The 27,500-nt window shown below is 36.9% G+C and overlaps 2 protein-coding genes across 5 annotated transcripts in view; one reads left to right on the top strand and one right to left on the bottom strand.

The window, feature by feature from the left end:
* LOC144969092 (stalled ribosome sensor GCN1-like) overlaps positions 1-27,500 on the bottom strand; it is a 79,299-nt gene that overhangs the window by 11,526 nt on the left and 40,273 nt on the right. The window contains exons 37-53 of one of the 4 annotated variants that reach the window (XR_013644724.1): positions 27,268-27,464; positions 26,267-26,456; positions 25,297-25,367; positions 24,392-24,607; positions 18,648-18,812; positions 17,793-17,954; positions 16,537-16,629; positions 15,803-15,946; positions 13,527-13,799; positions 12,817-12,930; positions 11,869-12,099; positions 9,696-9,889; positions 8,768-8,979; positions 7,563-7,714; positions 6,370-6,480; positions 5,331-5,549; positions 2,051-2,298 (exon numbers count right to left, since the gene is read on the bottom strand). Coding sequence is in view for 2 of the 4 variants with exons in the window: in XM_078908141.1 (XP_078764267.1) it covers positions 2,170-2,298; positions 5,331-5,549; positions 6,370-6,480; positions 7,563-7,714; positions 8,768-8,979; positions 9,696-9,889; positions 11,869-12,099; positions 12,817-12,930; positions 13,527-13,799; positions 15,803-15,946; positions 16,537-16,629; positions 17,793-17,954; positions 18,648-18,812; positions 24,392-24,607; positions 25,297-25,367; positions 26,267-26,456; positions 27,268-27,470 (2,879 nt within the window). In the remaining 2 variants the exon portion in view is untranslated. Of the gene's footprint in view, positions 2,299-5,330; positions 5,550-6,369; positions 6,481-7,562; positions 7,715-8,767; positions 8,980-9,695; positions 9,890-11,868; positions 12,100-12,816; positions 12,931-13,526; positions 13,800-15,802; positions 15,947-16,536; positions 16,630-17,792; positions 17,955-18,647; positions 18,813-24,391; positions 24,608-25,296; positions 25,368-26,266; positions 26,457-27,267; positions 27,471-27,500 lie in introns of all 4 variants that reach the window. The other 3 variants (XR_013644723.1, XM_078908142.1, XM_078908141.1) reach the window with 3 other exon arrangements.
* Positions 20,192-23,533, top strand: LOC144966936 (uncharacterized). The gene is made up of 3 exons (XM_078903630.1): positions 20,192-20,330; positions 21,535-23,314; positions 23,526-23,533. The coding sequence occupies exons 2-3, from the start codon at positions 21,541-21,543 to the stop codon at positions 23,531-23,533; spliced, it is 1,782 nt and encodes a 593-aa protein (XP_078759756.1). The 5' UTR covers positions 20,192-20,330; positions 21,535-21,540.

Below are 27,500 nucleotides of genomic sequence, written 5' to 3'. Positions count from 1 at the left end.
AACATCACCAAAAGTGAAATTGAACATGCCATGGAACGAATGAGGGATGGTAAAGCAACAGGCCCTGATGAAATATCTGTAGAGGTATTAAAAAGCCTAGGAGATCTAGCAATTGATGAACTTCACATATTATTCAACAATATATACAATACTGGGAAAATTCCAGAAGATCTCTGTAACTCTATTTTCATAGCAATACCAAAGAAAGCAGGTGCAGTCAGATGCGAAAATTTTAGAACTATAAGTTTAATAAGCCACATCAACAAAATACTGTTGCGTATAATTATCAACAGGCTAAGGAATAAGATTAACCCCGAAATCGCAGAAGAACAATATGGATTCCAACCTGACAGAGGGACAAGGAACGCAATATACCTCCTCCGTGTTTTAAGTGAAAGAGCTATACAGGTTCAGACCCCACTATACCTCTGTTTTGTCGACTACAAAAAAGCTTTTGATAGAGTACGCCACGAAGAAATACTAAAACAACTGCACTCCATTGGCGCTGATGAGAAAGACCTCAGACTCATGCAAACATTATACTACACCCAGCAGGCATCTATCAAAATCGGAAACTCTACAGGAAATTCCATTCCTATTAAGAAAGGAGTCCGTCAAGGGTGTGTTGCCTCACCAGATCTGTTTAATCTATACCAAGAAACAATCATGAGGGGCATAAATAATATGGAGGGAATAAAAGTGGGAGGTCACAACATAAATAATATAAGATACGCAGACGATACGGTACTCATTGCAACATCAGAAATCCAACTTCAAAAGATTGTTGACAAAGTGGTAGTAGATAGTGAAGCCAAGGGAATGGAAGTGAATATCACCAAAACGGAATGCATGGTAATACAGAAAAACCCTGAAAACAACAACACCTGCAATATAACGATTCACGGCGAGCAACTTACCAACGTAGAAAGTTTTAAATACCTAGGTTCAATAGTGACAACAGATGGAAGATGTAACCGAGACATACGAGCAAGAATAACTCAAGCCAAACAGGCCTTCATGGACCTGGGAAACATTTTGAAAAACAAACAGATGTCGTTCGGGATTAGATTCCGAGTCTTGAAGTGCTACGTGTGGCCAATCTTGTTATACGGATGCGAAAGCTGGACTACAAATGCAGAAACACAAAAGAACATTGAAGCTTTTGAAATGTGGTGCTTGAGAAGGATGCAGAGAATATCGTATACTGCACACAAAACGAACGAAGAAGTGCTAAAACAAACATACCAACAAAGGAAACTAATGCCCTTAATAGTGGATCGACAACTATCCTTTTTCGGACACATAGTAAGGAAAGATAAGAATGAATACCTGGCAAGTTGTGGAAAAATACCTGGTAAACGCGCCCGGGGGAGACAAAGAAAAACACTCATAGACCAACTGAAGGGCTTCACCAGCCTAACAATCCAAGAGCTGTTTGAAAAGGCAAGAGACAGGGAGGAATGGAGAGAGATAATTCATGCAGTATCCGAAGCCTGGACCAGGCATGGAACCTAGAAGAGAAGAAACTAAAGAGAGAGAGAGAGGGGGGGGGGGGGGGATGTAACTTTTAAAATGCATACTTTAATTCACTTTTTGCGCTAAAGGGCATGTTTGCAAATAGAGGGTCAAACAAAGAAACGGTTCATCGAACCACATGTGGGAGAAATAATAATGGAAGCACAATTTTCTGGCAATCGGGTCTGAAGTTCAACTGCCAGCCAAGAGAGGCTGATAAAATTCTTAAAACTTCGCTTTTGCTTTAACACTGGGACCATGGCCTACTCCCAATTTTTTTTCCCTCATGCAGAACTTGAACACTCAAACTTGAGAGGAAAATCATATTTAAATAAAAACTGGTACGAATTTGGTTCTTGTCATGTTATGGATACAGAGCACCCAATCACCTTTTAATTGTAATGATAAATAGATAACATGGGTGAGGTACCCGACTTATGACCAGCAGGTCCTCATCAATGCTATCAAGTTCATTCACAAGTATTTAGACAATCTATTCTTAAACACAAGTCAAAAGTGATAGACAATCATTTACCCATCACAGTCCAGCATTGTCCTTTACTACGACTTGTGGTTTTGCACTCGCTATGTAATCCACAATCCACTCTTACAAATCAATCTAAATAAAGTCAGGGCTGATGACTGACACTGCTTTCATCTCAAGATAGTATCATCAATGTCATCCACTGGTGTCTCCTTCTGGTTGGCCACTTTTCTTAGACACCTACCCATGGCCTCCTTAAGGGATTCCTGCATACCTTTGTCCAGAGAGCTCAATATTTCCTGTCAATAACAAAGAGACAAAATAATTATTGGCTGACAAATAGCTACAACAAAGAACAAAATGATTTTAGTCCCTGCTTGATTTAGTAGACAGAATTTCCCTCAGCCAGAATGGCATTGAGTCTTCATCTGATTATCAGTGCCCATCAATTATTTCGTGTTTCATTTACTTGTCCAGGCCTGACAATTCAGTTACAAAAAAAAAACCCCAAATAAAATTGGACTTAACCTTTACCGCCACTCCCTAAAACGCACCCTATTCACCACATGTGTGGTCTTTTAGACCCGCCTATAGCTAAATAGAGATTTATTTCTTACGTCTCATTCGCCACTCGCGGGTCCTCTAAGACCCGGTGACTTGGGAAGAGAGAAGTATTTTGTGCCACCGATTCGCCACACACACACACACACACACACACACACACACACACACACACACACACACTCACTCTCTCTCTCTCTCTCTCTCTCTCTCTCTCTCTCTCTCTCTCTCTCTCTCTCTCTCTCTCTCTCTCTCTCTCTCTCTCTCTCTCTCTCTCTCTCTGTGTGAATAATATTAATAATAGTAATAATAATAATAATAATAGTAATAATAATAATAATAATAATAATAATAATAATAATAATAATAATAATGAAGATGATGATGATAATGATGGTGATGATGATAATAATAATAATAATAATAATAATAATAATAATAATAATAATACGGTAATAATGGTGATGATGATGATAATATAACAATATAATAATAATAATAATAATAAATAATAATAATAATAATAATAATAATAATAATAATAATAATACGGTAATAATGGTGATGATGATGATAATATAACAATATAATAATAATAATAATAATAATAATAATAATGATGATGATGATATTAATTTGATAATAATTTGTGTGTTGGTACGTTATATTCGGCTGGTGATGTTGCGAGTTTAAAAAAATAAATAAACGCACAACATCATCTGCAGGTTTGATATCCCAATTCCTTATGTGCTCATTGTGTTGTAACGGAAATTTAAATAGGATTCCACAGTCTGACGTCACGTCCGCCTAGTGCTGAGGAGGTTTACATTCATGTTCCGTTTGGTCTGGTAGCTCCAGTGTGGTGCTGTCCTTGAATGCAAACATGGATTGGTGAAGGGAGAGATGCTTTTTGTCCTTAAATATCTGAGGCAAAAACGTCTTGTTCCTCCTTACTGTCCCCACAAGAGTTAGCTTTTGGCGCAGCAGTTTTTGGGACAGCTCGAAGTCTGTGAAGTAATTGTCACAAGTGACGTTCCTTCCAGACTGAAAATAGCGCTGGACCAGGTTTAGAACAGTAGATGCTCCAACACTGCTGGCTGTTTTGGGCTGTGTTCCCTTTCCAAGATATGGTATGCCGTAGCACGGAAAGGTGTTGGCGGCATCACACACCCAAAATATTTTGATGCCATACTTGTCAGGCTTCGAGGGGATATACTGCAGAAAGGCACAACGACCACGGAAATTGACAAGTTGCTCGTCTACTGTGAGGGCTTCTCCCGGCGCATAGTGCATCTGAAGGGCAATCTGGAACTTGTTCCAAATGTCCCTGATTGGAGCAAACAGATCCCTGGCTCTTCGTTGGCTTCTCGTCAAACCGCATGTAAGTCAAAAGAGACGAAAAACGGTTCCGAGAGAAACAAGCCCGTAAAATTTGCAGTCCATCCAAAACATCGAACAACATCTTAATATCTGTCATGTTTTCCTTCCTGGAGCCTGCATACAGCAAGCACCCAATAAGGGCAGAGATCTCATCCCTTGTGCAGACTGTCCATTTCATGCCTTTCACCCTCCTCCCTTCAATATTTGTGTATTTTACGCACTCGTCGATCATGAACGCCGTGAAAAACAGCAGAAAGGCGCTCTCTGGTGTCTCCACATGTCCTGTTGCGGGAGTGCGGTCATGAGGTAACCTCAAAATATTGCGGGCTGGCGTTTTGGTAGCTGCAGGTTTGGTCTTACTCCAATCTACCATCCATGACTTGTAGCAGCCAGCATCTGAAGCGATGTCGTTGGCAACCACGGGCAACAGCTCGGTGTTGGTTGCAACCACAGGCAATAGCTCGGTATAGTTGTAGAAATATATCGATATTTTGTAAAAGCAGAAGAAATAATATTTGTAAACTGTCGCGGGCAAAACGAGTAGAAAGGGTCATGAGTACACTTGACATAGACTACACACGACTAGGTCAGGTCATGACTCGGCGCATTCTTTTAGGACACAACAAGATTATTTTGTGGAATCATGCCAAAATCGACGTTCAAAAATAACCCATTACAACCAATTGATACCAAAGTCAGAAAGTGCACTATAAATTAGTATTGCGTTGATCACTATGTTGTATTGTAAATACAGAAACATCTGTGTAAATAGTAATCTATTAAGACATTCTCCTTGCCACTATTCCAATAGACTTATACAAAATATCTATAAATTTTGCTTTTGGCAAAAAGAATGCCAAATTGGCAACCATAATTGATACGTTAGTAAGTGACACGTCGGGCACGCGGGTGGCGAACGTATTCCTCTCTTTGCTTGTCGGCGGGTCTGAAAGACCACGCGAGTGGCGAATGGGGCATGAGGAATAAAACTCTCTTTGTGCGTTACCGGGTCTAACAGACCGCGCGAGTGGCCGCGCTAAAGAATTTTATAGGGTTGTGAAAAAAATTCATATAAAATACAATTTCCATGAAAATTAAAAAAACAACTCAATCCACATAACACAAAATGGTTGAAGGAAGCATATCTAGAGTTTCAAGTTTTTATTTACTCATTCAAAGACACAATGACAGAATATGTACTTGGGGTGGGTCTAATAGACCCACGAGTGGCGGTAAAGGTTAAAAAAATAAATAATAAAAAATAAAAATCATCCATATGTAAGGTAGATTTTCCTAAGAGCTTGAAACTCAGTACAATAACGGGCGAGTATGTGAAATTCACAAGGTTCCATTTTTGTATATTGGAAAAAAATTTAAACCAATGTCTTACCTGATAGACAGTCTCTTTCCCTTGTCGCAACTTCAACACAGAGACCAAAGCAGCTTCGGAAGCAGAGCGTACCATTGTGTTCTTCTCCTTAGTTCCCATCACCAAGGCTGGGACAACCAACTGGTCATCTTGGAATCGCTCTTTCCTGGCATCGGCGATGAAACTGACAACTTGTGCCACCAACAATTTGATGTCATTCGAGTCATTTTTCATCATGGTCTGCAGGCAAAAACATCACTAATAATGAGCATTCAAGAAAGAAAAAAAAAATAATTCCAATAACAATAATTCTAGACAATTTTCTTTTGGTTCTTTCCTCTGTGAGTACAAAAAAGCTACAATATGTTGTAGTTTGGCAGTGGCATAGTCTTTGCTTTATACCATCAACTGGGGCTACTTAGGCCACCCGGGGTAACTTAGGCCACTTACTGAAAACAAGATTGCTTATCTTAAAAGATAAATTACATGTAGCTTTTATCTTTTAAATAATTAGAACCAAATAGATCTAATATTATATATATTCTACTAAGTGGCCTAAGTAACCCCGGTTGACGGTACTGAAAAAGGTACTGATTCCCCGCCAAGCCACCCTAGATAAATTGGCAGCAATGAACTGTGGCTTATGCCTAGGGTATTCCAGCCTTCTTTTGGAAGAATAATTTCCCCTTTGTGATAAATAAAGGAAATTTAATTTAATATTATTTATTTTTCATTTTGCAATGCAAAATAATCAATAAAACTTTCACTATTGCTTACAATATTATTCTCTTTGGAGTAAAGAAATCTGAAAGATTCAAAATCGGCGATAAACTTGCAGCCAGTAATAAGAAATAACAAAAGCTCAATATAACCTCTGACAAAATCATTTGCTCTCCTACGACTCTTTGAAGAATCAGGAATTTTTTTGAAATAATTTGAAATAAGATGAAAAGAAATCCTTTCAAAAACTTTTTCACATATTTAGATAAACTCAGTTTAATAATAAAAAAACAACAACAAAAAAAAAAAAAACCAACACCAAAACAAAACAACTACATACTTTTACAAGAAGGGTCAAGATCTCTGACACAACTGATGATTTGACATCTGTTTTCAGCAAATAGTTGAGTAAATGACCGGCTGCTCTAAGGCCACTCTGACTGATGGGGATCTGTGGAGAAAAAAAAAGTTTTATAAAAAGACTGAAAATACTGACCAAGGAACAAAACCCTTCTTTATCCAACAAATAAAACAATTAAATTATTATTATAATGGTATGATAAAGCGCCAGTATTCATGAATAGTGCTCAGAGGTGCTTAGCAATAGTTTTTTTGGTACCACCCAAATTCATTCATTCAACTACCAAATAACCACAACAGTCATACACACATCTCTTGTTCGAAGTTAATATTAGAATCACGATAAGCAGAATGAAAAAGATTTGTTTTCAGATGCCGCTTGAGGGAAAGAATTCCATACGATTGAACTGAAAATGCAAAACCATGCTCAGAAAACTTTGTTCTTGGGATATTTTTCTCCATAAACAAAGAGCTGGCTTATCGCAAAGTCAGATATTGATATATAATGTAACAAGGCATTCAAGGTATTCAGGTGATGTATGGTGAAGGCAATTGTAAACAAAACATGCGATTTTGTATATTCCTCTTTTCTCTATTGAAAGCCAGTGTAGTGACTTAAGGCCAGGTGTTATATTTATATGATCCCAGGGCTTTCACTTTATAACTATGTGAGCAGCTTTGTTTTGCATCAACTGTAGTCTGTTCAGCGATGTTTTTGGTCGGCCGCACAGCAGAGAGTTACAATAATCCAAGCGACTGGTAATGCGGCCATGGATAAGTGTTTTAAGTGTTTTACAGGTTTCCTCATCAATAAGATCATTTGGAGGGCGCTATGAACTGCCTGACAACACTTTGTTATTTGTACGTTCATATCTAGTTGAGTGTCAAAAGGAAATTAGTAATTTCTGAAATTATTATTATCATCATTATTATAGTAGTAGTAGTAGTAGTTCTGAAATTATTATTATCATTAGTGGAAGAAGAAGAGAAGAAAAAGTAGTTATTATTACTATTATCATTATTTAAGTATTACTGAGAATTAAAAATTCGTAATTTTCCATACAATTTCGTATTGGCTCAGAAATTTGTCTAAATTTAATAAAATTACAAAAACTTTGTAAGATTTGGCAGGTGTGCAAATAACCCACATCACATGTTTTACGTATTACACACCCTGTCTGCGGCAATACACTTGGAAATGGCAGACATGATGTCCTTCTTCATCACATCAGTGGTCCATACTAGGTCTGGAGACACCTTGAGGGCCACACTGAGTGCCATGCCATGACTGTGACGAACAGTCCACTCCAGACTGGGATCCGTGTCTGAAAATGAAAATAAGAAAAAAGCAAATACTAAGCTCCTAAAAGTAAAAGCTGTGGATTGTAGATAATTTTGGATAAAAATGAACACTACAGCTTCAAAAAAAAAAAAGAACAAGATATTTAAAACTGAATGTTTCGAGCTGAAAACCCTTCTTAAGCCTACATTTTATGAATGTGATCTGAAGGAGAGTTTTGATCCTGAAACATCCTGTTGAATTTTGTTACATTTTATTAAGTTGTTTTATTATTTTTATTCAATTCTTCATAAAAAAAAAAAAAAATAATAGTTGATCACCTCACTCTATGAATTTACAAGGTTATACTTTTTTAGAATATCTATAACATACCACTCTGTTTATATAATATAAGAGTCAAGATAACTTAAATTGGTAGACACGGGTATCACAAGCACAGGGAAAGGTTTTAGTCAGTTTGTTTTTTCAGACCCTTATTCACCCAGCATTGATTGGGTAACTGGGTCTTTTACATCTGGCAGTAAGTACTTCGTGGCAGGGGGGGAGGCAAGTAACTTTTATTGTCCATTTAACACTAAGGAGACCAGGATATAGCCTTTCACCGGGAAACATTTTAAAGGTCAATTTTACAACCTACAGCCAAGCACTAAATCAAAAGTGTAAATTAATTTGAGGATTAAAGCAAATATTTCAAAAAATATTTTTTTTAAAAAGTGATCTGTAGAAAAGGGGGTCCTGATTGCACAGTTGGTAGAGCACTCGCTTCACTCGCAAAGGGATCAAGATGGATTTTGGGTGCTGTCGAGATTTTTTTCTGACCCCTCTGTCTATCCAGTAGTGAATGGGTAGTTGGGTTTGTTAGATCTGGTGGAAAGTACTTTTTGATAGACCAGCATCCTATCCTAAGGATAGCAAGCAATTACTATTGTCCGTTTCACGCTATAGAAACCGGGATTAAACTCCAGCTCCATGGGCCTAATGGCTCTATAAGATGGAAGGAAAGATCTGTAGAAAAGAACTGAATCAGTCTAAAACAGTGACGTGTATTCTGTGTGTCTAAATATACATCAAATATTACCTAATAAATGTTGAACCACTAAATCCCTCAGTTCTGCCTCTGGCAAACAAGTGCAGAGACTGCCCAAACAACCAGCGCCTGTCATTCGGGTGCTGTCATCCCCTGATGCCAAAAGGCCGAGGAGAGTCTGGGTCAATTGCTTTCGACTTGCATCCGCCATTTTAGCACCAGCTCCAATCACACAGAAGCGAAGGGCCTGGACAAATGTGTCTCTGGAAAACAAACAAACAACAACAAAATAATTAAAAAGTGTGAAAACACTGACTTCATTGCAGAGCTGCCATGCTAGATGCCAGTAAACAAGGACTTATCCGAACCAGCGACTCAGTAAACAAGGAAAATATGTTTAAAAACATCAGGATTTTTACTAAAATATCTGCATTTTTTACATAAAATTGTTCTCACATCCAAGAGAGAGTAAAATTAATCCTTACTATTATTCTTGTATTAATCTCAATGCTTTAGACTAATGATAGTTCAAGTATTTGTATTGAAATCCAAAAGAAAGCTGCTCTAAACAGTAAAGCCTTCCAGATCAGTCATGTTACTTGTGTAAACTTAAATAAATCATCTATGAAAAAAGGAAAGGAAAAAATGAAGATTTTTTTTCTTTTAAATGACATTTAAAAGAATCGAGATAATCCAAAGAGAAAAAAAGGAGAGAGAGAGAGAGAGAGAGAGAGAGAGAGAGAGAGAGAGAGAGAGAGAGAGAGAGAGAGAGAGAGAGAGAGAGAGAGAGAGAGAAAGAGAGAGAGAGAGAGAGAGAAAGAGAGAGAATGAGAGAGGGAGAGAGAGAGGGAGGGAAAGAGAGAGAGAGAGAGAATGAGAGAGAGAGAATGAGAGAGGGAGGGAGGGAGAGAGAGAGAGAGAGAGAGAGAGAGAGAGGGAGGGAGAGAGAGTGAGAGAGAAAGAGAGAGAGACGACTCACTTGATGGATGTGTCCTCTGATGTTTTGAGGCCAGTGATAAGCTCGTTGAAGAGAGGGTCGGCTCTTGTGTGAATAAGGATAAGTTTTCCAAGAGCAGAGGCAGCTCGTAGCCTGACCGTTCTGTTGGGGTCATTGATAGCCTTGACAAACGTTGTCTGGAGCTGGGGCAGGAAAGGTTTCAACATGATGCCCACCTGAGGAATGAAATATGTATTGTCATCATTAGAATGAGCCACTTGATCTAGTTACATTGCTATATATGGTACAGTATTTGCTGGATTCTACAGTGCTGATGGTGACAAAAAGTGAAAAAGTAGGAAACTGTTGAACGATTGCCTTTAAGTCCCATTTTTACTGCACTAAACCCCACCTTTAGAGTAATTGAATTGGTAGACTATCATTGATACTCTAACTTCTGAAGAGTGGGGAACTGCACCTGTGTGTGTCACCACACATCAACTTTCTCATTGCTAGCACATTGTTTCGAGAAAATGTAATTTTAAAGGAGGAAATTCCTCCTCTGGACTCCAAAATCTCGGATTTCCGCGGATTCGAGGAAAACCATCAGCACTGATTCTAGCATGCTCTCCAACACGGCACACAGGAGCTTGTATCATAAGTTGTTACCTCTCATGAGCATCAGTTTTCGGCACGCTAAGATTCTAGTAAGTTTGTTTTTTTGGCTTCTCCTGAGAGCGTGCGTGCATCCATTGAGTACTGCATTAATTGTCACCAATTGTGAATACAAATTACTTTTTTCGAACCATGAATTTGTCTTATACAAGGTCTCATGGTCCAGAGCTTGGGACTAAGACAGTCAACAATGCTTTTTCAACTTTTTTATACAACTATCACTGATAAGTATTGCTCTTTAATTTTACAAAACAACTACTGCCTTAACATAAACCCCATAGACTGAAACATGAAGCCTTGTTTACAGATACGACCTACTTTGGATCCTTTAACACTAATACTCCAAAAACAGAGAATGAATGAAATTGCACACCAATTCCTTTGGCACGATACTTTTTTTGTTTTGTTTTCTTTTTAAAAAAATCTTTTCCCTCAAGATAGTCATGGCTGAGTGCTAAAACCACTTTACTCCATTTAATAATTTGTTTGTATTTTACTTGTTTAATAGAGAATAAAGCGCTTCCAATAAATCAGCCATATATCAATTACAGCCTTGGCAAGAAAGTTAAACAACGTGCAAATTTCTGAGAAAAAAAATCTGTATCAATGCAAAAATGCATAATTTCAAACAATAAATCTATGAATTGTACATTTTAAATCACTTTAGAATTGATGCACTTAGACTTAATCACGTTTTAACCAATTTTCTTTTAAAATTTAAATTAAATAATCTGAATCTTGAGGGCGAAAAAAATCCAAATTGACCAATTTTGGTTCCAAATAAATGTGTCTAATGTAGTGATAAAACTGAGTATAAGTGGCAAGGCTGTATCGGAGTCAGGGAAATGAAAATGAAGAGACAGTAAAAATATTCTAAGACCTAGATTTTGGCAGTGCCTACAATGGCCAAAGAGATTAAACCAAAACAGAGAATAAGTAAACCCAAAAAAGCAATTGATCTGTGCGTGAATTTTGAGATGACTGGATCATTCAAATCATTCAACGTAGTGGATGAATATCTCAGTTTGGTTTTCACATTTGATGTTTATGTTCTGAATCGTATAATTTATAATAATCGACAAAGTTGTTTCTTTTCCTCTGGTTTAGATGATCTTGACATCTATTCTAAAAAAAAAACCACAAAAAACGTTGAGCCTTTATATAGAATTTATTATCACAATATCCACTAATTCTGTTCAAAGAGCTTACAAGTGGTCCCAAGCCAACAGCAACAACTGATATTTAGGATGAGACATGATGCCTGCTATGTGCTATGTTTTTTTAACAGAACCAACGCTGTTTCCAGCCAGGTACTCATTATATATCTGGGTATAGTGAGAGAAAGTGAGTAAAGAGCCTTTTCAGAGAACTCAAGTTTCTGCCACCTAAAGTGGAACTTGAACCAGGATCCTGTAGGTCAAAAGCAATTTTCATTACCACACGACTGTAAAGCCATATTTGAAGTTCAGTAATTTCATGATAAATTATTCTTTTTTTTTATCAGGACGTGACGTTGTATTAATCAATAACTTTTATTTACCTTTCCTAAGAGCATGGAAAGGGTATCCAAGACAGCCACCTTTAATGTCCATGAGAAACGATCGCCTAAAATCCTGATGAGGGGACCAGTGATGTTGACTACAGATGGTTTGAGAGCATCTGCTCCCGTCACAGCAATCACCTCTCCCAGTCCGAGCGCTGCCATTTCCTTCACATCGGCTCCTCCATTCAAAAGACCCTCACGGAATATGGGTAGAATTGGTGCAATGCCCTAAAAAAGATAAGGTTTTTAAACGCTTTACAAATCGAATAAAAAATTAAAACCTGAATTTGACTGGTGCTTCATATAGGAAATTTGTGTGTTGTAGCACAAGAAATGCATTTTCAAAAAAAATAAAAAACTAATATAAAGTGCATTGAGCATTATATAATTTTGAAAATGCACTCAGCAAATGTCATCTAATATATTATCATTACTTATTATTACTAGAATTAAGAATGTTACAAAAAAATTCCTTGCACTCAACACATAGGCCAAATAATTTCAAAACCTATTACTTAAATTGTTTAAATCAGCCAGTCCTTCTTTTATCTGATTTTAAATGCTAATCTATTTTAGAAATGACATTATTATATTTTTAAAAATATAAATCTTAAAGCAAAATAGATTAAAATAGAATAAAATAAAATTCTCAGTGAAAATTTTTTCCTTAGGGCTTATCTTAATCTTAAGATAAAATCCAGTAATATAGCTGTCAGCCGCAGTGCAGGTCTGCAAAGTGAGCAATAGAGGCTAAATTTCTTGCTCAAGGAAAAAATGAGATGTTGACAGCGGGGCTCGAACACAAGGTTTCCTGGGTGGAAAGTGCAATGCCTTATCCACTCAGTAATCTCACCCCTCCAGCAATTCTTTTCTTCTTTTTGGATGCAATCATGTATTCAATAATATCTCCAAAAAAAATCAAATCCTAGAAGACACAAATCTTACTTTCTTGGGAATGCTGAAACCTGGCAGTTCTTCACCTTTGAAGTCAGACAAAGTAAATTTAACAGCCTGTCGGACACTGGTTATGTGATCATGTGTTTCACTCATGTCCATTTTCTATAATAATGAACAAAATAAGAAAAGGGGGTATATTGAGAAATTACGTCTTTTAGTTGTACAATGCTTATGACATATTTTAGTTAGTATTATGAATAAAATTATAACAAAAAAAACAAACAAAAAAGAGGGGGGGAAAAAAAAAAAAGGGGGGGGGGGGGGGGGGGGGGGGAGAGAGAGAGAGAGAGAGAGAAAAAAAAATCTAGCATGTCAAAAGAAAAATACAGCTTTAATAAATATTAGAGTACTGGAGAATTTCAAGGAAGGACAATTTACAAGTATAATATTTTTTTTTTATCTGCCAAGAATGCAAAGTGTTTGATAACCCAACCTGACTGAAGAAGTAAAATTGTGAAAATTTTCTTTCTTTCAACGAGTGAAACTAAAAAAATTAAAATGAGTAACTTAGCATCATATAGTGGACTGAAATTCCTACTCAATAATAATAATAATTATTGGGTAGCAATTTAGAACAGAATAAAAGTAAATATGACTCAGGCACAGAGAGTCATTCATTTGTTAAAATCTGTAAATAGAAATTTCATTGGAATAATTTGGAAGCGTTATCATGTGTCATTTCATGACATCATGCATACCTTTGTAATAGCATCAAGGCACTGCCAGCTTGCTAGAACAAGCTGTTCGTGTGATTTGGCAAACAAACCGATCAATCCACGGAATAGCTGGGGTAGGTAATCAGAAACATCCACTACTGTGTTGGCACAGAAGGCGTGTAGGATGAGCACAGCAGACTGGCACACTGATGCATCGCTGTTGTGTGTTATCTCAGACAGCAAATCCATCATGATGGTTTGCACACCGAGAGGATCATCTACCGACAACACAACATTCTTGCAGTAGATGAATTCCTTGGAAGAAAAAAAAAATCAAGACACTAGTGAGGAGGTTTGGGATGAGATTAAATTTTTCAAAATGCTGACATGGCTTTTCATAGTTAAAGATTACGTGGTCGTGTGGTATGACACTCGCTTTCGGATCTGAAGGTCCTGGGTTTCGAACCTCACTCGGCACATAGTTGAGTCCTTGGAGAAGGCTCTTTACTCAAATTCTCTCACCGTACTCAGGTGTAAAATGAGTACCTGGCCATTAACAGCACTGTCTCTGTCCGAAAAAAAATGTAATATTGCCTAACAGGCGTCATGTCCTGTCCTAAATGTTAAATGGTGCTGTTGGTCAGGGACCCCCTGTAAAGAGCTTTGAGCACGTTTAATGGATATCGCTCTATATAAAAGCTCAATTTGAATTCAATTTGAAAAGAAATTAGAAGAATTGAAATTCTTAAAAAACACTAGGATAACTCTCAATATTTGAAGGGAAATAAAAGCTATTACAAACAGGGGTTCGACTATCTTAATTATTATACTACTGTATTGTGTAAATTAACATAGATCGAAAAGAATCTTTTGAGCAATGAACAATCAAAATTGGTCCGTTATAAAGTATGTAGGTGGGTGCAAATGAATCTGGCAACAGGGTGGCCACATGGCAATTCCCAACATTAAATGGCCAATCATTATGCCCTAGGTAAATAGGTGATAGAATTACCCTAAATTTAATAAAAGTTTGCAAGATACTCGTATATCAATCTGTAAAATTCAGTTTAAAATTTAAAACATTTTTATTGATGGTAATTCTGTGCTTGTTGTAAAGAAATCAACATGGGCTTTATGGACAATTTTGACTCCTAATGCTTTTTTTTTTTTAAAGTAGAGAAAGAGAGAAGGGGGGGGGGGGGGGGGGGGAAAGAAGAGAGATAGATAGAGAGGGAGATAGAGAGGGGGAGAGAGAGAGAGAGAGAGAGAGAGTGAGAGAGAGAGAGAGAGAGAGCAAGAGAGAGGCCTCAAGGATAATAAATATAACAAGGGAAATAATCAAATAAATTAAAGGGACATAACTGCCCAAGAGGCTATTTTATTTCTTCCTCCGCCGCTGAGGCCATTACAAAGCGCGATATCGCATTTAAAATAACCCCCAATTTAAATGATTTTATCTTCCGCTGATACACATGAAATCTTTTCAAATGATTATTCATCCCCTTCATTTTATTTATCTTTATGCATAAAATTATTTAAATTTACATTAACTCATATTTCAGGAACCTCATTTATGGGCCTCATATATATAGTTCGAACCCCCTGGTAATCAACGAGTGGGAGTAAAGCTTGCATCAAGGGGCCACACGCAGAGTACTTGTTACTCTTTCAGCTCCTGGGAAGGTCTGAGTCAAAGGTCAAATCACCGTCCAGCAGACGGACCCAGCAACCCTGGGAGTGGCTGACCAGAAACTCAAGGAATGTGGGCGGGGTTGTGAGTTCAGCATGAGACACCATTTACCTTTCATTGAAGGGGGTGGATGCTATATGACCCTGCTTTACTTGGAAAGCAGTCCATGACCGGCGAAGTAAGTGCGATATGCAAGGTGGGGTGGGTGACCCATAACTCAATTCAGACTACTCTACTACCACTCATTTTTTTCTTCGCTTTTAAAAATAAAATTGTTTTTATTGGAATTTTTTTGCTAACAAGCTGCAGCTGTGATGAACGTGTATGTCAACAAAAGCTTTTTTTTTCTAAGATAATAAAATATTATTTTCCACCAAAATCTCAAGATCAAATTTTTTGAAGGAGTTTCCTATTAATTAGACACAAACTGCACCTTAAGTCATGATATTTTTAGTGCAAAGGTCGTGGAAATGCAGTAAACTCCAGCTTTCATTTCATACAATGGCCCCACTATGATAACCATGATGAATTACAACGCCAAATAGGCTCTTTGAATAGAAAAGGTAATGTGCCAAGCACATCTTATCAAAATCTATGACAGTTCACCATATATGGCAGTATAACATACCTGGTCAGCCTCTGGTGTGCCGACTTTCTGGCTGAGGGATGACATGAGTGCTGGTAAGATTTTCCCTAGGTGTTTGGCCAGAGCTTCACCAGCCACAGATGAGAGCAGGGACAGAGCTTTGGTGTTGACTGGCGGCGTCGTCAGCTGTCGGTTGAGATGTTGAAAAAAGGTTTTTTTATATTATGCTTCAACTGACTGCAGACAAATAATTATAAGAACAGCTGGCACGAAAGTGAATGGTTCGTATCCAACTTAAATTTGGGTTTCTCTCGGAAAAATATGATTTAAAAAATACTCAAAGAGCCTATTAGTTGATGGTGCAATAGGTTGAAGTTACAGTATGATTATGTTGTAATAGAGGTGACATGATATAGTAGTAGTTTTGTTTTGGAGTTCACTCCTTCCCACCTTTCTTAGTTAATTTTCCTCATCTCCCAGAGGATCAAATCATAACATTACAATTCTATTGTGACAGTTGGTAAAGATAGTATGCGCTTGGCTAAGAAGCTCATAACATTGCCCGCGACCAACACATAAAACTGTGCGTATCCATGAACGTTTATAGTCAGGTTAATACAGTTCAGTGAGCATTACTCATAAACGCGGATGGCAAAAAACAATGACAAAGACCTGGGTGACGTCATCTTCCAACTATCTATACATTGGGAGGTCCTATCTTTGACCGTTATTAAACATAATATCCTCCACCACAATATTCAATCTATCAGTCCTACCTGAGGCACTAGGTAAGGTAAGACAACTCGACTCCTGACTGCCATGACTTGAGTCAATCCATCCAGGGCCATCTCAGACAAATCTGGATCATTCTTAATCATACAAGTAAAAAATAATTGATAAAGGTCAGTGATAAAAAGGTTTCATCAAAATCATATAGAATATAATGCTTAAATCAAGCAGTGTCAATCTTGAATCATATCTTAAGGAAACTATATTATCATATCTTAAGGAAACTATATTCTTTATATATTTTTCTTTATACTTCGATCAACGAATGACCTCAAATTGAAAACACCCCGCTGTCGAGTGAAGGCTGGTGAACACGCCTTTCAGCATTCTGGTCCAAGGTTGTGGAATTTACTACCACTAGAGATACGTTCTTCGTCTTCACTAGAAGAATTCAAGCATTGATTGAAGACATTCTTATTCCGACAGGCTTTCTTTTGATTATGTGTATGATTAGCGTTGTTCGTGTACTGTGTTAGGGCTTAATGATTAAGTTAATCTATGTTATGCGCCCAAAGCCCTCCTGATGAAGGGATGTTTGGCGCACTATAAATCTATAACATTATTATTATTATTCTTTTAAAAAATTATAAACAAAAAGTGAATAATAAAAATAGAAAAGTAGATGAGAAAAATCATTAAATTTTCGGTGAAAAAAATAGATGTGGATGAGAGAGGGGTGAGGGATGACAGAAAATGTTTATCATAAAATATAGATTTGTACAGATGAGAAACATAAAGAAATTTCCCAGACCAGCAAATATATTTTAAAAACTAACAATCAAAATAAGGGTGAGGCAGGTGGTAATATTTTTTCTTCTTCATTTTTTGTCTCAAGTTGTTAAGTCAAATATAAATAAAAACTTTGCGACATTTTTTGTGATTCTACTCTTGTATACTGCTTCAATCAACAACCACCTGTCTTGAAGCTATAAGCTAAAGATATGTATGTTTTCATCATGATGTTGGTTGCCATTTTCTTTTTTTCATAATTTAAAAGTAAATTATGAGCAAATGACACAAATCTAAAAACTAAAAAAACCTTTAAAAAACCCAGCATTTTCCAAGTCAATATTTGAGTTCAGTAGAAAATAAACATTTTACTTATTCCATCTGGACAGTATTTGAAGTAAACAGGTCCTGGGCAAAATGAAAAAAATGTATGTGTTTTACCTCTGCATGACAGATTTACATAAAAAACAAAATAATACATTTAGCACTGTCGTTACAGGCAATGGTCACTTACCAATTTCTCTAAAAGATCAGGTAAAATTTCATCCAAGGCTCTCTGCCCGATATTCTGGTGTAAGTTGTCAAATGTGTGAGCTGCAGCTCCTCTGACCTCTTGGAGGGGGTCGACCAGTGCACGTTTCACTGTAGGAATAAGGCTATCCGCAAACACAATGACCTGTAAATAATGGTATTTTCAAATGAAACAATATCACCAAAACAACATAAAAACAATCATGGCCATATATATTATCATTGTGTTTTTATAGAAATGCATGGAAAATACCCCTCAATTATTTGATGCAAGCGAAAGTTGAGCTGCTTAAATTGATTAGTTTTTTAAAAATAAAATAGAGAGTGATATCTTGTGCTGATATGACCTAAAAGTGTCCCAAGTGTCATGAAAAACTTAAAACAAAACAAAAAACAACCAAAAAAATACCCCAAAAAACAGGAGAGAGATTTGAGTATTATGTCTATTTCTACTTTTTTTTTTTAACAATAGAATAAAATCAAATTTTTAAAACAATAAAAAAATATCTAAACAATAATATTAACAATAATAATAATAATATTAACAATAATAATAATAATAATAATAATAATAATAATAATAATAAATAATAATAACAATAATAATAATAATGTTTCATTATTTCTTTATAATTCTAATATTATTATAGAGTTGGTGGCTGGTGGTGGTCACGATGATGATGATGATGATGAGGATGATGATAATCGTAATTTTGATTGCCACAAGAAAAACAACGATTAAAGCCCCCATCCTAATAATAAAATTGATCAATTATTACGATAACTCTGTTCATCGCTAATCTATCCAAATTTTTCCAACCGATCACTCGATACTTACATGGTCCTTATTGGTGGAAGCCATGATCTCTGACAAACCGATACACACACCCTGTCTTTGATCCGCCTCCTCAGAATCCAACCCACTCTCCAAAATTGGAATGATTTCTGGCAACACACGCTCTCCGAGTTTACGAACCAGATCACCTAAAGTGCGGGCAGCAACCTGTATAAAATATATTCATATATCAAATTTTAATTTTAAAAAATAATAAATGAGAAAGAAAAAAACCCAAACAAAACAAGACACAAACTTTACAGCCCAATTTCCACTTAACATGCTCAGAATGCTTTACGATTCTTGAGTGATAATATTAATCATTACACTCACAACTTTTTGAAAGATAGATGAAGTGCAATAGAAAAATATTCATTCATAAAATCTAATTAGGACTTGCTAGTTAGCTTTGGTCCAATAGTATGACGCTCAGCTTACTAACTGAAGGTCAAAGTTTCAAATCCTACTGTGATTAGAGGAAAAATAAGTATTTGGAAAAGACGGCTTTTTACTCCTATGATCTCACCATACATAGGTGAAAAATAAGTACTTGGACAGTTACAGCCTGTATCTGGCAAAAAAAAAATACCCCAACAAATCGTAATCTTTCCTCACAGGCTGCATGATGCATCCTACATATTTAGTGTTGTTGGCTTGGGACCGACTAGATAAAAGCTCATTTTAATAAAATCAAACGAAAGAAATTCTATGAATCTAAAGTGACCTTGAGGATAAGTTGGATTAGTACCAAAATTTCTAGTTTCTAAAAAGTCGATGTTTGTGATTAAATCTTATGCCATATTAAAATGAAACAGAATTTATGAAGGATTTTCTTTAATGCATTTTATCTTTACGACATTCTTCATCACAGGAGGCAAAAGTTCAGATAATCACAAACAAGTCAATGAAATTGGTTTAAATTGGCAATCCAATTCTTGGTGTATATTAACAGACCTGTCTACTTGAAAATTTAAAAATTCTTAATTCTTAGGGGGAAAAAATTGTAGATGCTATAGTTAACTTTAAGGGGGTACGCGCTGGTCGAGAGGACGGTTTTACTATGAATTCCACTAAAATTATCGAAAATGAGATTAGGGCACTTTCAGGTAATTCAACCTTTCTTTAACACACTGAAAACATTCAAAAGGCTAAATTTTTACAAAAAAGTGCTTTAAATAATTTTTTTGTGACGCAACTATCGTCTAAACGCAAAGTTTTTCCGTCATTTTCGTCAGAATCAACGTCCGATAGTCCTTAGTAACCCGCACTGAACCCCGGCTTATTTGGTATTAGCAGAAATGTCAGGGAAAGGGCATTTCCGTTCTTTCACATTCTTTCGCGTATGTGTCACAGGTCGGCGGGGAAATCGAGAAATTCCAAGCCTATTTTCCTTTCTTTGATTGGCTGAAGAGACGTCTAGGAGTTATTTTTAGTAATTACCGTCATGGAAAATTTTAGCTCACATTCCAAGACCAATCGTAACCCGGTTTTCAGTCACGTGACATAACAACGGGTACATTTCCGGAGCATTCGACTACGTTTACTTACGCTTCGATTCGAACTGATTTTTGGTCGTTTCATGACAAACTTCACTCCATTTACTTATTTGCAAAGTTTTATCATCATTTTCCAAAGAACCAAGAATTGGTAGATAATCATTTCGACGCCTGGATACCGCTTTAGCCAGTAAGTATGTCTATTTATTTATTACTAGTGAAATCAGATTGACCGGTTACAGTCTCAAAGTGTGCATTCCATTCTAAAATGTAAACATTGACGATAGTAAAAGAGAATGCTGCTCGTAAATAATTCTAAAGGCTAATTTTTGTTTTTATTTTATTTTTAATACGATTAATAAGAACCATACTGTTTTCTTTGATTTACATTAGACTAGTGAAGATCATTGAGCTTGAATAAGGAGATAACTAAACGCCGATCTATAGTAGATCTTAGACAGACAGATAGACGTCGAAAGCTAACTTAGACTTGGATTACCATTGACGTCAGTGAGTTAGAACTTAGAGATTATCTAGATTGTGCTTATTTTTTTTTTATAACCATCATTCTACAAGAGTCTGTGTGTGTGTGTGGGGGGGGGGGGGGGGGGGGGGTGCTCTCAATGCTCTGAGGTATGGTTCTTGTCTCTTGACCTAAAGGCGTTTCTTTCTTTCTGATCTATAGTTTCTGCCTTTTCACCTTTCAGTGTAGGGCCACTTTAAAGTGAAATTACTCTAGACCAAGGCATTAGCCAAGCAGGTGGTCAGCCCACTGTGACTTTTTGTTACCTTATTGTGGTAGGAATTCATTTTGCCCAGAAAGCGGCCTTTCTGCCTGCTCTTTTAATTTCTTTAATGTTTTTTTTTTCTTTGATCCAAAGCAATACCAGATCTGTGCTTAACTATGATTGGTAGCCAGAATTCTTATGTGTGGGTATCTTTTGTGCTTTTCAAGGCAAAACTTTGGGCTGATTCCAACACTGCTTAGAAGTAGGGGGTGCAATAAAAATGTTATAATAAAATTATTTTTTTAAAACCCCTTTATTCATCCCATAGTGGAAATTATTCTCCAGGGTCTATTCCAAGGGTAGATTGGAATAACCAAGGCGTCAACCGCAGTGCTGCGCCGCAAATTGAGCTAGGGCGAGATGGCTTGCTCAAGTCCACACAGCACAGAGGCTGGTGATCGAACTCGGTACCTTTCCGGTACGAAGCAAAGACCGTAACGCTGAGCTAAGCTAACCCCCGATTTTTATTTTATATATATATATATATATATATATATATATATATATATATATATATATATATATATATATATATATATTTATTATTATTATTTTTTTTTTTTTTATTATTTATTATGGTATATTTATATTTATTTATTTTCACAGATTGTCATGCCTAGAGCCAAGGTTTCCACCTTCAATGCTTCCATTAGCAGCATGAAAAGGAAGTCACGGAAAGATGTTTTGAAGAAGGCAAGGGATGCGAAGAAGCAGAAATTTTTTAATGAACCAGAGCCAGCATCCACATCTTCTGTGACATCTTCGCCCCACGCAGCGACTTCACCTTTATTTCCATCATCTTTTTCTTCGCCGCAACCAACAGCTTCAGCTTCTGCTTCTTCATCATCAGCTCGTAAGTTGGATTTCTTTGCCTCTACGTCTGAGCCTTCATCTTCGTCTTCATTGGAATGTTCGACCATCGTGCAGCTGATTGTATTCCAGGATCTTGTTGATTGTCTTCTCTGCCCTTTTTGTTTCCAGTCTACGTTGGAGGTTTCACGTGATTCTTCTGTTGGTCTTGCCATTCTTCTACATTTGTCTTGTAAATCATGTTCAAAAGTTATATCGTCCTTTTATACATCTCGTAAAAAAGATAAATATTTTGAAGTTAATCGTCGTGGAGTCGCTTCATCCTTGGCTAATGGAAGTGGACAGGCTGGCTTAGCCTCATTTTGCGGCATGATGGATATGCCTGTACTACATCATAAGACCTTTCTTCGCCACCAGAAGGCCATCCACCGCCAGTTCGCCAGCTATTCGTCTCGTCTCCGTTCTGAAGCTGTTGATGTTGTTCGTCGAGCGTATCCTGAGCAGGCAGGGCAACCAATTGTTGATGTTGATGTTTCGTATGATGGTAGTTGGCACACGAGGGGACATAAATCAATGTTAGGGATAGGATGTGTGATAGAGAACAGAACAGGACTTGTAGTGGACCATGAGGTTCTTTCTAAGTATTGCCATAAGTGTGTGACAGTAGGAGACAAGCTGAAGGGGGATAGTGATAGGTATGCAGAATTCTTGAGTGGCCATAAGGAGGAGTGTGATAGGAACCATGAAGGATCATCAGGTAGTATGGAACAGGTAGCGGCTGTGAATATGTGGAGTAGATCTGTAGAGCAGAATGGACTTAGATATAGAACAATGATTAGTGACGGGGACAGCAACACCATCAAGCAGCTAAACAATTCGGGACCGTATGAGGGGATGACAATTGAGAAGAGGGAGTGTGTAAATCATGTTGCGAAGAGACTAGGAACAGCATTGCGGAAGACTGTGGACAACAAGAAGAAGGTAAAGGTAACGTTAGGAGGGAATGGAAAAGGAAAATTGACAAAGGCAAAGATCGCCAGACTTCAGAAATATTACACGCGGGCCATTAGATCAAACAGTACTGTGGACGACATGCGACGCGCAATTTGGGCTTCTTTTTATCACTGCACCTCAACCAATAAACAGCCACGCCATGAGTACTGCCCAGAAGGAATTGATTCTTGGTGCTTCTACATGAAAGCCAAGGCTAATGGTCTGCCAGCACCTGACCACGACAGACATATGACCACATTTATTCTACCGACTGTAGCAGAACACATCCATGACGTTTATGTTAGATTGACTGATGATGATTTGTTGGGGAGATGTTTATTTGGAATGACTCAGAATGTAAATGAAAGCATCCATGCTTTGATTTGGTCTAGGTGTCCAAAACATGTGTTTGTAGGGAGACAGCGTTTGGAAATTTCATGTGGGATTGGAGTAGGAGAATTCAACAAGAGAGCAAAGGCATCGCAGGATTTCATTTCGGCAATAGGGCTTAGTGTGGGACGACATTTTGTGGAGCATGGGACTAAAAGGGACAATGTTAGGATAAAGAATGCAGACAGAGCAGGTGAATTTGTCTTTAAAAGGAAAGGGAGATGAGGAGGTTAGCACAGACAAGGGAGGAAGAACGTTTACATCAACTGGAAGGCGGTGAGCAGTATGCTGCAGGCGGCTTCTGATTGCGGAGTCCCAGACGACACGTGACATTGGATGGATTACCTCAAACGGATAAGTACCATTTTTATAAATTCATAACTAATTGTATCTTTTTTCCACAGGAGAATGATTCTTGGGTTTAAAACAACACAGTTTAGGGGGTTCATGACACTATATTTTGTATAATCTACGAGAAGGTTCGTTTTTTCCCATTTTCTCAAAATGTCATTTTCTTAGGGGGTGGGATAGCAGGGAACAAGATTTCTCAAAAACTGTCTATTCAATTTCTTTTTCCTTTCACACACTTGTGTGTTTATAGTGTGGCTACATTATGTCAGAGGCTTTTGGCAATATAAGCATTATATTTTTAGATATGGGGGTCCAAAGAGGGTAAAAACTGCGAAAAAGGAAAAATTTTCACAGTTTTACGGATTGAAGACTTCCGGATGCTATAAAATCTTTACTAGAATAAGAATAGAAAAATCCCTCTGACATAATGTAGAGCAGTATTAAAGACACCTACATAGCAAGTTTCAGTGAAATTGAATAGACACTTTTTGAGAAAAGTTGTTCCCAAAATCTGAAGTTTTCGGGGCGGGGTACCCCTAAAATGCCACCTCATATACACCGATAGTGGAAATTATTCCAAAAAGTCTTTAGAAATATGCTTGGACACACATAATACTGCAGAAAAAGCATTGAAAAGATCATTTTTGATAAAACTTAATAAAATTGTCCTTATTGTGACAGTACCCCCTTAAAAATCAACAATTTTTCCTCACAAGGATTTTAAAAAACCACTTCAAAATCCTTTAAATCATGTTGTCCAGCATCAAATTTCAGTTTTAATGACTTTGAGATGCTCCTGAAGTTCTGAAATTGGAGCCAAAAGTCCGTAATTTTAGGAATTTTTCGTAACAGTAGGCAGGTCTGATATTAATATAGTCATGGAGAAAAAATAAAATCAAAATCAGATTATTGTACTGACCGTTCTCTTGTCATGACTGGTACTGGCTAGACATCCCAAAAGTAAAGTGAACAAAGTGGGTAAGATCTCCCTCAATGTACGAGGTGTGTTGGCTACAATGATCTTCCAAACGTGTAGTGAATTCTGACGCACCATTAGAGCGGTGTCAGACCTGCCCATGTAGAGTCCTGACAGGACACGGTTCCTTCTTTCGTTACCCAGGGATCTCATGATGGCCTTTTGTGGAAAAATGGTAAAACAAAACAAAAAAAACAAACAAAAAATGAATTGAATAATATCACACTGAACACGTCAGCTTGAATGACACACAAGTAAATGGGGTTTGTATGCGATTTCGACTAAATGAGATGTCATAAACATTGAAAGCGAAGGAAGAGGAAGAAAACATTGTCACACATTGTGCGGCTATGTGGTCTTGTGTTATGACACGCGCTTTAGAATCAGAAGACCCTGGGTTCGAGCCTCGCTCGGCGCATAGTTGAGTCCTTGGAAAAGGCTCTTTACTCACTGTACTCAGGTGTAACATGAATACCTGACCGTTAACAGCATTGTCTTTGTAGGAATAAATATTGTAATATCGCCTAACAGGCATCATGTCTCATTCTACATATTACGTGTTGCTGTTGGTCAGGGACCCTTTTGTAAAGCGCTTTGAGCACTATTAGTGGATATTGCGCTATAAGAAAGGCTCAACTTTAAAAGGGCTCAACACAGCGGCTGGAGCACAATTTTTTAAAAAATGTCAATGCTTTTAACTTAGAATTCCAAACTTACTGATGTAAATTGACACCCAAGAATAATAACTGTAAAATTCTGTAAATTTTAGGCAGTCATCTTTTAAATTGCATTCAAAAGAATTTTCAGGGAAGGAACTAATAAAAGAAGAAAAAAAAAACTTAACAAACCCTCTGTGAAGTTTCAGTACCAAAGTTGTCATCGTCACCAGCAGTTTCAGTACTCATCTTGCCAGATACACCTGTCATAAAAAGATGGGAGATAAATGTCAAAAAAAAGTAAAAACAAATTATTCCATATCATTTGCGTGATCCGAATTTTTAAAGCAGGTATACATGTGAACGGGTGGAATTTATTTGTCATTGTCAAATGAAAGGAATAAATTTTGAAATGTTCTTTTAACAAGAGAACAACTTATAATATTCAAACTTATAGTCAAATATTGGCAAATAAATTTTGAATTATTCTTTTCACATCAGAACAGCAGATAAAATTTTCAAACTGATTTAAATATATTAAAAACACACCAAAAAAAAAAAAAAAAAACAATTAAAAAAACAACAAAAAAAACATTTAAAAAACCCTATCTCTTTCACAATCTTCAAAGAAAATATATGGATGGTCAATTTTCAACCAAGAAAAGGAAACTGGAGGAAGAACCTAAAATAGTATTGCTTATTATGCAGTGCTTGACATTTCAAAAAAAAAAAAATACATTAAAAAAAATCTCATATATAATCTCTGAACAACAAATCAACAATCCATTGTCAATACCCTTCAACAGTCGTAACGTCACTTCCCTATCGGAACAAGGGCGGCTGCCCTTATGAAATATTTCTCTGACGAGCATAAAAGCGTATCCAGAGGGACAAAAAACCATTATAAATCTGATCATGTTTTGACTTTTACACATTCTGATCACAAGACATATGAAAAGTTCTATATAAAAAGTACCGATTTTCTTTGTTTAGAACCACGATGGCCGCCATTGCTGGGCGACGTGAAATCAGACTATTGAATCCAAATAAGAAATGGAAATCAAGTGAGGGGCAAATATAAACAAAATCAAAAAAACTGTTTCTAATTTTCCATTCTGCTTAAAACTTGATCCCATTCAAATGTCATCACCACTCTGCTAACCTGAGAGCTTGTAGAGCAGGTCACCCAAAAGTTGCACAGAGCTGTTACGGATCCTCCAATTCTCATCAAACAAACCGTTTTCAAGCTCTGGAAGAAGAAGTTCCACAGCTGTCTCGGCATATTGATTGATTATACGCTTTCCTGCACGGAGGGCCGTGTCACGAACAAACTCGTTTTCATCTGACAAACCCTGTGTTGATAGAAAAGAATTGACGTTCAGCAATAATTGTAAATCTTGTTAAAGTAAAATGGACCAGGAGCTTAAAACAGTTGAAATTGTGTGAAATAGACTTATAACAATCAATAATTTTCATTTAACAAATTGCAGTCCATCATATACCAACATTTTAGATAAAAATAGATCCTGTCAGCCAATTATTGCAGAGAGAGAGAGAGAGAGAGAGAGAGAGAGAGAGAGAGAGAGAGAGAGAGAGAGAGAGAGAGAGAGAGAGAGAGAGAGAGAGAGAGAGAGAGGAGAGAGAGAGAGAGAGTGAGAGACACAGAGAGAGAAAGAGAGAGAGACACAGAGAGAAAGAGAGAGAGAGGGAAGGTGGGGGGGGGGGGGGGGGGGTGTGTGTGAAAATAAATATTTTAAAAAAGGTACTCCCTCCCCTAAAAACAAAAAAATAGACAAGACAATTATTAAATGCAAGATTAATCTCAGGAGGTCTGAGGTTCTGCTGATTTATCCACATTCTAAATTATGTGTTAAAATAGTGATAAGTAAAAGTTTCATAATTTAGAGAGACCGAACAGAGATTATAAATTTAAAGATCATACTGAATGTCAAATATGAATTATTGTTGCAAAGGAAACACTAGATTTTTTATAGAACACCTTATAAAACGACTAATCATTGTTTGTTTTTTTGGGGTTTTTTTTTTGTTTTTGTTTTTTCTCTTAAAGTCAGAAAGACAGAGTGAAAAAAAAGAAATGACAGCCAGAACAAAGTATGTATGTAAAGTTGGGATTGCCTAGAAATAACTTGTGTGACAACATACCTGTAAGATGGAAGGAAGAATAGGTCCCACATATTGAACAAAGGTGTTTCCGAATACAGATGGCAAGTAAATGTAGGTCATGATATAACCGTCTCGGACATGAGGCATGATGTCAGTGCGTTCAGCTGTCTGGATGATGTCACTCATCAGCTTCTTCAACTTGTCCTCACCCATTCCTCCAATCACCTCGCTCAAGCCTTGAGGTTTAAATAAAAAAGAAATAAATTCTGATA

This window comes from Berghia stephanieae, chromosome 3 (assembly GCF_034508935.2).
Source record: "Berghia stephanieae isolate SIO BIC M18660-M18661 chromosome 3, UCSD_Bste_1.3, whole genome shotgun sequence".
In the NCBI taxonomy this organism is placed as follows: Eukaryota; Metazoa; Mollusca; class Gastropoda; order Nudibranchia; family Aeolidiidae; genus Berghia; species Berghia stephanieae.
Note: the sequence above shows the minus strand (reverse complement) of the source record. Positions and strands in the feature narration are given on the sequence as shown.

Excerpts from the sequence above, each read along its gene's own strand:
- LOC144966936 (XM_078903630.1), top strand. The coding sequence starts at position 21,541 with ATGCCTAGAGCCAAGGTTTCCACCTTCAATGCTTCCATTAGCAGCATG.